The 10,696-nt window shown below is 43.0% G+C and overlaps 1 protein-coding gene across 3 annotated transcripts; it reads right to left on the bottom strand.

The window, feature by feature from the left end:
• Window positions 1-345: 345 nt before the first annotated feature.
• Window positions 346-3,061, bottom strand: LOC147605815 (inositol polyphosphate multikinase alpha-like). Of its 3 annotated transcripts, XM_086792469.1 has the most exons (8): window positions 2,923-3,061; window positions 2,745-2,794; window positions 2,443-2,640; window positions 2,236-2,297; window positions 1,830-1,885; window positions 1,522-1,579; window positions 1,240-1,442; window positions 346-1,133 (listed from the first exon to the last, which is right to left on the bottom strand). In XM_086792469.1, the coding sequence occupies exons 2-8, from the start codon at window positions 2,788-2,790 to the stop codon at window positions 914-916; spliced, it is 843 nt and encodes a 280-aa protein (XP_086648595.1). In that variant the 5' UTR covers window positions 2,791-2,794; window positions 2,923-3,061; the 3' UTR covers window positions 346-913. The 3 variants fall into 3 exon arrangements, with proteins under 3 accessions (XP_086648595.1, XP_086648596.1, XP_086648594.1); XM_086792470.1 differs by lacking the exon at window positions 2,923-3,061 and having other exon boundaries at window positions 2,236-2,342; window positions 2,527-2,640; window positions 2,745-2,915; XM_086792468.1 differs by lacking the exon at window positions 2,923-3,061 and having other exon boundaries at window positions 2,745-2,912.
• Window positions 3,062-10,696: the final 7,635 nt, after the last annotated feature.

Below are 10,696 nucleotides of genomic sequence, written 5' to 3'. Positions count from 1 at the left end.
GCAAAATTGTAAGCTTAAGACAATAGCCAGCGTTTAAGGAAAACCTGGAAGATAGTCGTTGCAGCAACAAATTAAATCAACTTGAACATGAAAATTGGGCCTCCTTTAAGCACTCAACCAAAATCTTAACCCAAAAGATAGGTTTTTGTCGATGATATTTAACACACATTGGCAAACTTTCATTAGAAAAGTTGCCTGCAACAAAGAGCAGCAAACGTTTTCAGGGATTAAAGTCTCTCAAAGATTGTCCTACTCTTTCAATGCTGACTCAAATTATGCTAACCTCAATCAAAATTTAAAATATTTTGTAAACACAAAGGCACAACATGAGGCACTATACGAAAATACACAACTCTTAACTTAAATCATATGCATTTGAGAGGGGTGGCACACTCCCTAAGGCATGTTTTATAAACTCAAGGGGAGCTATTCCTTGGGAGTAGTCAGATATGCTTTAAATCCCCACACACAGATAAGTTAACTCTAGACCCTCATAAAAAGGCCTTAAGACCAACTTTTGAATGCAGGGACAAAATGGTGACAGAAGCAAATTCATGCTTCCAACTCGCCTATGGCCAATCCGACAAGCCTACATGAGCCACATAAAAACTTTCACAAATCCAAAATGGTAAACAAGTTCAAAAAACAAAGGTGAAACTAGAGTTCAAAACCTGGACCTGCGTGTTGGCAAGCCAGGGCGTTACCACTCACCCCACCAGCATATGTAGTAATATTCATCTCACCAAAAAGAAAAAAAAAAAAAAGTGAAAACACGAAGGAGCACGCTGCGGCCACATGTGGAGTGGGGAGGACTGGCACCATCACGGCCATGACCTGTAGAACTCAGAGGAGCAATCTTGCCATCCAAACCCTTGCCACCACCCTAAAATGCCAGGACTTATGTATATCCAGCCTATGACTGGCCTGCAATGTCATGAAAAATGCCAATCAATGAGTCAAGGCCTCGAAGAAAGTTATCATCCAAAGCTCCTTGCCCTGTGAGCACATGTGCAAAGTCGACAAGTTTCACAGATGCACACATATTTGCTTGAGAACCACAAAGAGTGCAGTCACTCTCATACATCAGGAGGATAGAGCTCGAGTAGAAGTGGTACATGGTCTGCAAACCAAACCTGTATATACATCCACATGAAAAACAAAGGAGGTTAGATGGAAATATGAGGAAAAAGCGTGCAAGGATTGAGAGTAGAGAATGGCCTTAACCCAAGTTGTGCTTACCAGCTTCTCAACTCACTGAGCTGATTGATTATACCTTCTAAACCACCATACACTGCAGATGCATAAGCTGAATCTGGCTGCATGTCATCTGTAGGATTCAAAGACACAAACTGCTTCAACACAGTTTGAACAGAATCAACAGTCAGCATTTTGCACCATAAATGACCGGGCTTCCATGTCTTCGTGGTGCTTGCATCATAAACCTGCAGAAGTACAGTTAAACTGCTCAGCCTCCTGTTATCACCATCTCTTATCTGACACCCCACTTGAAACATGACACACCTGCAAACCAGACACTCGAAAACCCAGAGCTTTGGAAGTGGTCTCCGCATCTTTCTCCCTAAACTCATAGGCACTTGAGTCAGATTAAGGATATTACACAAAAATTTTATAAGATTGATAAATTCTAAGGGAGAATGTCCCCAATTTTCATCTCCAGAAGATGTAGATTCTTGAACAAAAAAAAGGAGGTTTGGGTTATTGATGTTGCATCCAAAGAGAATAAAGGTGGAGGTAGGTGCATGGATGCGTGTATGTGTGTTGGGTGTGTGCCGTCCATGCCTGTGTTGTCAATTTGTAAGTAAACTCACATGCACTTCGCAACGTACTGGTCGCTTGCTCCAGGATACCATGTGCGCACTCCCATCTGCACAGAAAGATAACACAGCAGAGCACTCAGTTTTTTTAGAAACTTTCTAGCAGATCTTGTAGGGTTTATACAGACATCTCCCCCACCCACTGGACAGGCAAGAGCAGATCCCAGCCCATAAGTGATAGGCAGGTAAATCTGCCCTTTGATCAGGTGAGAGTCATGTCTGTAAAGACCCTAAGTAAGATGTAATTTTAATATGGCCTATGAGGTTTGCCCATATCATAGCCATGCTAGCCAAGTCAGTGACGACAAGACTCTGTAGTTTTACAATTACATTTTCATGAGCATAATAAAAGTCTTCCACAACTTTCCGAAAGAGATTGTAACTTTCCAGAGAAAGTAACCTTAATATCTATCACACAAGGTCGATGAAATCGGTGGGTCAAATCCTCCAACACGACATGATGTGCTGTGAATGTTAAGAAAAAAAAAGCTGACACAAACAGCATTGCTGCAAGAACAAAGATTCTCTTAGGCTGTTTACAGCTTGAAAGGCATGTCAGACTGGAAAACTTTCAACCAAACTTTGTGTTTTCATGCATTCAGGATATCAATAAGTCCACTGCCATCAGAGGCCTCAATTTCCACTGTGCCATAGAAGCAAGGGAAAAATGCTTTCACACTGCTAGGCACACCTTCATCCGCCCAGAACTGCTCATAGAACTGCTTTTCCCTCTCTCCTCTTTCACCAGCCTGCAATGGTTTATAGAATCTTCCCGCACCATCTACGAGTGGCCCGACTTTTCCAACTGTGTAACATAACAGCAGTCTTAGAGCTGGAAGGACCCAATTCAATAAATTCAACAATCCACATATATCCTAAGAGTTAATGACTACTTAGAAAGAGAATTACCTCCAGCTTGGTGGCCAGCAACTTGATTAGCTGCTGGTCTAAGCATTATACTGCACATGGTGTGAACTCAAGCACAGTAACATCACATGCAATACTGTAAGTAATCCATCACAGCTATTGATACTTATTTTTAAATTTTAGTAGTATCCAATCAGATTAATTATCTCATGGAGCTCACCCTCCTAGTGTTTTGGCTTTTTTGGTGGACCTTTATGTGCTGACCCGCCGGCTTCAGAGACTCGCACAGATGCGGTTGCTTTCGCTTTTTTCCTCTTTTTCTTCTTGTTCTTCACCTCCACAACCTTAGCTTCTTCTGGCCCTTCACCTTCAGTCTCCTACAATGTTTAACAGCATATGTGAGAGGAGAGTTAGAATCACAAATTTTACTTCATTTTGATTAAGAATGCTTATTGTGAATAAATGCGTATGCGAGTCATGAATGACGAGAATGAATTCAGAATACCTTGTCACTCTCAGAAAACGTCTCCACATGCCGTACTTTCAAAGCGGTTGAAGAAATGCCTACAACAAAAGTTCCTTTCCCAAGCCATTAGTATAGTCTGATAATCCTATGATAAAACGGAACAAATCTGAGACTAACATTAAATAGTTCATGACCCCAATAATTACCATTCAATGTAGCTTTTGCGTTCTTGACTGCTGCTTCGACAAGAACCGGATTCAAACTTGCTGTCCCCGATGATTTCTCGAGCTTTCTTTGTAAAAATTTGGCCAATGCAGCAGCCTTGTTAGTTGCAACAGGCCCACCAGGATGCGGAACTCTTCATACAACCGTTTAAAATCAGTTTCGTAATTCAAATACATTGCCCCTAAATTGCAATCTTTAGTCCCGGTCCCCCCCCCCTCTTCCCCCCGTCTTCAATGAATCGGGAGTTAAATCTCCTAATCCTGATTTCACACACATGCGGCCCACACACCCTACTTCAGCCAATAGACTACTTGATTGCTTCAGTGTTTCATTGCCTGCAAGATCTGTGTCTAGTTTATGAGCCCTACACCCTCTAGTAAACTATGAACGTGAATCTGTATTCTGATCTAGCTTGTGGGTTTTACACAACAGGTGGTAAGTGTGACTCTTAACACTTGGTTTATAGAATTATTGATTATTTTCTGTTTGTACACACTTCATTACATTAAAGTGCGGGCAGACAATTTAAAATTGAGTTTGGCATTTTATTGATTCCGGCGCTTGGGATCTTTTAAATAGGCTCCCTTTTATCTATTGTGGTGTGGCACTCTCCTATGGGCACCCTCCCACTTATTCACGTATGGGAGAAGTGTCGACATAGGCGAGGTGGCCCAATGGGCACCACCTTCCCAGACCATGCACGACTCCTCTCTCCCGCAGTATGGTGTGCATCTCTATAGGAGAAGAAATGAAGACATCGCCTGCTAAATAACAGTCCGAAGATGCTGTTCGTACCTCATTCTGAGCACATCCGTACTATCGTACACCCATACCAGCATTCTGTACATATTTACACTAGCGCCTTGCTGTATGTACAGTTGTACAGTCCATACAGCTGTGCAATCCCTGCTTCATTGTTCCGTAAAGTCGACCAAAACCTCTTGTACCGGCTGTGTGTACTTCCGTACAACCATGACATTGTCAACTTATGATGTTGTTGATTGGAGCCTGAAAATCTGACCGTTTTACGTGAGCTGACTGTCCGACTAGAAGCAAAGCTCATCCAGTACATCCTTGCCTGCTTCCAAAGGAATGAAAAATTCTCCTCCAAAAAGTTTTGCCACTTCATCCTCGGAATCGTCCAACACTTGCTCCGATGTAAAGCTCCCTCCATAAGGTCACCTGATGCACAAGCTAAACACACAAGGTTAGACAACATAGAAGGGTGCATGCAAGCTCACCACCCGACCATAGGTCTCATCCGCAACCACCCCCGAGCCAGGGGCTAAGGTTCCACTCCCCACAGGCCAAGCCAGTCAGCCCTAGCATCCCATACCACCAGAGCCTGTCCTAAGGGACCCTTGGCAAGACTACCCATGATCCGCCATGTCCATGGTCTAGGTCCAAACCAGAGTGAATCAACAATAACCCAAGACTCACTTATATAGCGCTTACTGCTGCTATTTATTAAATCTGAACCTTCGCCACCTAAATCCGCCTGCATTTCCTAATCCCAAGGCTCTCCTAACCCTATTGGATTAGTCCCTAGCCCCAAGGGTTAGTGTTAGGTACGTAACATTCCTCCCCACTGAGGACATTTCCACTCTTGGAAATAAATAAAGGAGAATCTAGCTACCTGCACCAATTGTCTCAGAAACCAGGTTTATACTTGTAGACAAAAAAAAAACAGAATCGTCTCAGGTCCTTGAAGAACATAAACCATCCTTCAATCCTCCAACTCCTCTGGAATTGGAGGCCTAAAATCACCGAGACAACTATCTCCTAGCTAGCTGCAACATCATACCCATCCTTTCCAAGATCTAGTATATCCTCGTACCTAGGGGAGAACATACCTCCCAATCAGAGACTCCTAAAACTATCAGACACCACAAACTGTGTCTCCATCAAGCTATCAAAGTCTCACAGAATGTGGGTTTTAACCCAACTCCTACCAAACACATTCTTCTAGCTATTGCCATAACTACATGCTTGTTGGGGATTCATAGCTTTTTGTGTGTGAACCAGTCCTTATTTGTGTGTGTGTGTGTGTGTGTGTGTGTGTGTGTGTGTGTGTGTGTTCATGCTGTACATACACTATAAATATGATGTCATATATCACAGTTTTGACTCTCAATATACAGGGTTTGTGCAACCCTAAAAAGTGGAAGATGGTTTGGGAATATTTGAAGCATATGCAGCCAGATATCGTTGCTCTTCAGGAACACAATCAACATCACTATGCTGGACAGCAAGGCCATTATGCTGGTTATGATATTTTTTATGCAGGCCACCATGCCTTTTCGGGTGTACTTTTTCTTGTGAAACATCATTTGCAGCCAGCCATGGCATTTAATGACTTCCAAGGCAGATGGATGGTTATGCAGTGCTTTATTCAGGATGAAATATTTGAATTTGCATCGATATATGCACCTCAATCCTCTCAAGCTAGAGGACAGATATGGCAACAAATGAAATTGTACCCTTGGAGACAGAAAGCATTCATATGTGGAGATTTCAATAATGCTCCTCAACCTGGTGATAATACATCCGGTCGTACACATATGCTTGCTACTGAGAGGTCTTCGTGGGCAGATTTTGTAGCAACGCTTAATCTGATTGATATTTGGAAAGAATCTCAGCCTCTGATGCCTGGGTATACCTTCCAACATAATGCTCAATCCACTTACAAAGCTCGATTGGATCGATGGTATCAGCTTGATCCGTATCATTATGATACTCTCACAACCAAATTGTGGCTAGATTATACATTTACATATTCAGATCATGTACCCTTATGGCTCAGAGTTCATCTGCATGACATGCCCGATGACAGATTGCCACTTCGAAGGTTGCTTATCATCAATAATAGTTACTTGGAGCATGATGCATTCAAAGCACTGATACTTGAGGCCTGTCAGCCACTCTTTCCTCAATCTTTCATTGACTTGGATTATGCATGGACAACTTTTATTGCTCGCATGCAATCAGTCATCCGTGATTATGGTAAACAGTATCTGAAAGGTTGGAGACAGACTGTTGCTTATGCTAAGCAAACATGCCAATCTTTAATTGAGCTTAGTCATCTTCGCTCTCTAACTTTGGCTGAAGCCACTTCTTTATGTCAAGCTCGTCACTGTATTCAGGTAAATGATCATCGAAAGCTTGTCAAATGGCAGATATACGGGCACGACAACAGGCACTTTTGGACAAAGGCTGCTCTTCCAAAAAAATTTTCAAGAGTTTACATTCCAGAAAACAAGCTGCATCTATATGTCGCACTTTAATTTCAGATGACACGTGGACCTCCACCACCCGAGCACAATTGGCTGCGACTTGTGTTGTCCATTTCTCCTCTCAATTTGATGAGGATGATTCTCACGCCATGGAAGTGTATGATGCACGTCATAAGTTATTACAGCATGTATCCCCCATCCTTTCTGCTACTCAAGCGCAACAACTAGAAAAAAAATTCTCTGAACAAGAACTGTCTGATGCAATCAGGTCTTGTGGCCGATGGAAAGCTCCAGGATGGGATGGCCTTACAGTTGAATTTTTTCTTGCATATTGGGACACCCTCAAATTACCTTTGCTGCGTATGGTAAACATTGCCTGGGAGACAAGGCAAATGCCAGCTTCCTGGAAAAAAGGATTAGTGAAGCTGTTGCCTAAAAAACACTTATGTCAGTCTTTGGCAGACTGGAGACCAATTACCCTTATGCCGGTGATATACAAGATTATCAGTAAAATGGTTGTCAATCGCATTAAGGGTTACTTGAATGATGGACTTCATTCTGCACAGTATGGATTTATTCCTCGCAGGCACATTACAGATAACATTGCAAATGCTTATATCGGCATTGAATATGCCAAATACACGCAGTAGGATGTCTTATTATTGCAAGTGGATATTGCTAAGGATTTTGATACTATTAAATGGGGGTTCATTCAAGAAACCATGCGTGCTCTGGGATTTGGAGAAAAAATGCAGAATATCATTTACTGGCTTTATGCTGATAGTCAGGCGGCTTGTATATTGTCAGGAGATCTCTCAGAATCATGGACTTTGCATCGTTCAGTTAGGCAGGGATGCCCTTTAAGTGCTCTTTTGTATGCTATAGCAACGCATCCCATGCTTCTTTATATGGATCATTTGGTTGATACTGGCAGTCTTCATGGATTGGACATTCAGAATAGACGTCAGTTGGTTGCTCAAGCTTATGCTGACGATTCTTTTTTTCTTCCTCGCAATACACATCAGGATCTCTCTACTTTGATGCAGGCTCTTTCTTTGTTTGCGCTTGCGGCTGGCCTACAAATCAATTTTCAGAAATCTAAATTGCTGCCTTTGCATTCAAAACAGTGGCATAATTTGCTATGGCCAGGGGAAATAGTTCACTCCACTCATTTGATTCGGCATTTGGGATATCCTTTGGGATGGACAGTCACTCGCCGTCAACAAACAGATTGGGTCTTGGCAAAGCTCAAGAAAAAGTTGGAATACTGGAAACTTGCAACATGGCCTTTGCATGTTCGTTTACGGATTCTCCAATCCATCTTGGTTGCCTATATTCAGTTCTACCTTCCTCTCATCAGGTTTTCTCAGGGGGAGCTGAAATTATTTATGTCCACCATCTTGGAGATATTCTGGAGATCGAAGCAGGGGAAAAAGAGTGTACGTTTGCTTTCGGCAAATCGTTTGTGTACCCCTAAAATGCATGGAGGCTTGAATATCCTTAATTTACAGGTGCATATTCTTGCCCATAGTAGAGGTAAACTGATGCTTCAATTTCTGGAAGGCACTCAGCCTTGGACAGCGATGATCCGTCATTTATTACTTCATCCGACGACTTCGGCTTTTGGCCATTGGCAACCTACTCATTGGGAATTTATTCTTGGTTACATTACTGGCAAAATTAAGGGCTGTCCTCTCATTTCTGGCTTACTAGCTGATTGGAAGCTTGTCCTTTCAAATTTAAAATGGAATGGTCGTGATTCCTTACAAGGCAACTCTCTCCGCGCTGAGAGCATCCATTGGTCCAGAGCATTTTCAGTTCCCCTGGCGGTGCAAGAACCCCGGCGTTCATATTTCCTCCACTCAAAGGGTGTTACCTCTGTGGGAGATGTCGTCCATCCTGATGGCTCCCCTCTTTCTTTTCCACAGGCTGCTGCACATTATGGCTTGGGACCTCACTATCGTCGTCTTTGGCATGATATAATGCAGATGCTTCAGCCTTTTTTGCCGATTCCACTGTTGGAAATTCGAGATCGCCTACAGGATTGGACTATCTCCTCTTTTGATTCTTCATGCCATCCCTTGAGGCTATCTGATATTACAGTTGCTGGTCTGTATAAACATTTGTTGCCATTGCCTTGGGTTTCTGAACGGGCAAATCTCTTCTGGCATATGTATCGGTCGTCTTTGTGGTGGAAAAGACGATTGCGATCTCTTTGGCATTCGAAGCTTCCTCTTCGACAACAGCTTTTTTTGTGGCGTGTTCTTTTGGCTGTTATTCCCTCAGGACAGTTTCTGGCACACAGACATATATCCTCATCCACTTGCCATAGATGCTCTGCTTCCAGAGAGACAGTCATTCATATTTTCTGGAACTGTCCTTCTTCTCGTCAGTTTTTTCTTCCTATCATCCAGCTTCTACGGGCTAGATTTCCAAATATGAAATTTGGAAAGTTTTTCTGGCTATTTGGTCTTCATTTACCCAGACCAGAATTCACTCTTTTCTTCTCATGGGTGCGCTACTGGGCTTTATGGACACTATGGAAAGTTCGCAACCATGGAGTTTTCGGTGATGCGGCTTTTTCTGCTTTTTCTTTCTTTCGGTACTCCCTGCATCAATCTTTCCTCGATTGCATGCAGGTTGACCAAATAGATCATGATGTATATTTGTCTTATATTGACATCTTCAGTTGATGTACTTTGAGACTATCTACTTTGGATAGTCATCTTGTAAATCTAATATACAAATGATTCCACAAAAAAAAGTGTGTGTGTGTGTGTGTGTGTGTGTGTGTGTGTGTGTGTGAGAGAACCACCTCTAGAGATAAATTGTGTATGAAATGACGTCATTAGCTGTGCCATGTGTGTCACTGCAAGAGTCAAAGATAAGGTTCTCCATAGCCTACAAAAAGCATGTACTTGTGAAGTTGGTCATCAATCAAATCAACTTTATTTGAGTCGTGAAACACATAAGCTCTCTCTCTCTCTCTCTCTCTCTCTCTCTCTCTCTCATAGCTCTAGTCTTTGTTTTCTTTTGTACCATGATGAGATTGCATGGACACTATTGTATCACTTTTGGTCTCATAGACTCACTCGGTCTTTTAAAGACATTTAATATAACTTTCTTTCTCCTCCCCCCCCCCCCCCCCCCCCCCCCCCCCCCGGCGCCTTTGCGCTGTGTCTGTATCATCCACCATAGCTGTTATCCCAACATGTGGTATCAGAGCCCTCAAGCTCCTGCGACCCTGATGTTGCGGCTCATGCAAAGCACTGATTGACTTGGGACCTTCCGCCAATTTTAGAAGCGGCATAGCTTTCCTCGTCAACCCACATGTGATTACGATGGCCTCACCCTTCCAAGCGCTCACACCCACTGCAACATTAGCAACCACTGCCGTGCCATGTGAGCAAGCGTTGCATTTGCCAACTTCGACGGCCGCTTCAGAGCAGCTCTCAACGGCACAGACGCTAAGTGCTCCGCATCTCAGTACCCAATCTTTCCATCTACTCACGCTCGCACTCCAGCTCAACATGTGGCCATCCTCAGATCTGGCCACCACTTAGTAGCCACGCCCACGACGTCCTCCTGTAAAGCAGCACCTTCATTTCAACACCTGAAGGCTGACATCAACGTCTACAGAAGTAGTCATGTAAGCATCAATTTTTTAAGCATTTCTCCTTTTTTTCTTCTATTGAAAAATTGGAACTTGCAACACTAAGATAAATTGGGGCTTTTTTTGCAAAATTGCCCTCTGTACCAAAATCAATTTGCGGATTTTCCCAATCAGTCAAAATGCAACATTGGTCCTCCATTCGGCACATTTTGGGGTTCTCACTTGTGTTGGAGTATGGTTATACCCATACATTCACACTGAAGCCTGCCAGTTCATAACCTCCTGTGGAGCCACTGAATCTACCTCTGCTTCAACATTATGGCACTATCAATAGCAACAATTGACACATTCTCTAGCACCGAGTTCCCTACCTGGCAAACAAAGATGCAACTGCTCCTTATGCAAGGAGGAGTATGGGAGGTTGTTTCCTGCGATGAAGAAGTTCCCACAACATCAG

Source organism: Cibotium barometz, chromosome 58, assembly GCF_041138505.1.
Source record: "Cibotium barometz isolate CiBa-2024 chromosome 58, ASM4113850v1, whole genome shotgun sequence".
NCBI classification, from domain to species: domain Eukaryota; kingdom Viridiplantae; phylum Streptophyta; class Polypodiopsida; order Cyatheales; family Cibotiaceae; genus Cibotium; species Cibotium barometz.
Note: the sequence above shows the minus strand (reverse complement) of the source record. Positions and strands in the feature narration are given on the sequence as shown.

Excerpts from the sequence above, each read along its gene's own strand:
- LOC147605815 (XM_086792468.1), bottom strand. The coding sequence starts at position 2,802 with ATGTGCAGTATAATGCTTAGACCAGCAGCTAATCAAGTTGCTGGCCAC. Across the intron at positions 2,298-2,442 it reads TGATGGCAGTGGACTTATTG|ATCATGTCGTGTTGGAGGAT; the intron begins ATATCCTGAATG and ends CATTCACAGCAC. Across the intron at positions 1,580-1,829 it reads CAGTACGTTGCGAAGTGCAT|GGAGAAAGATGCGGAGACCA; the intron begins GTGAGTTTACTT and ends CTATGAGTTTAG.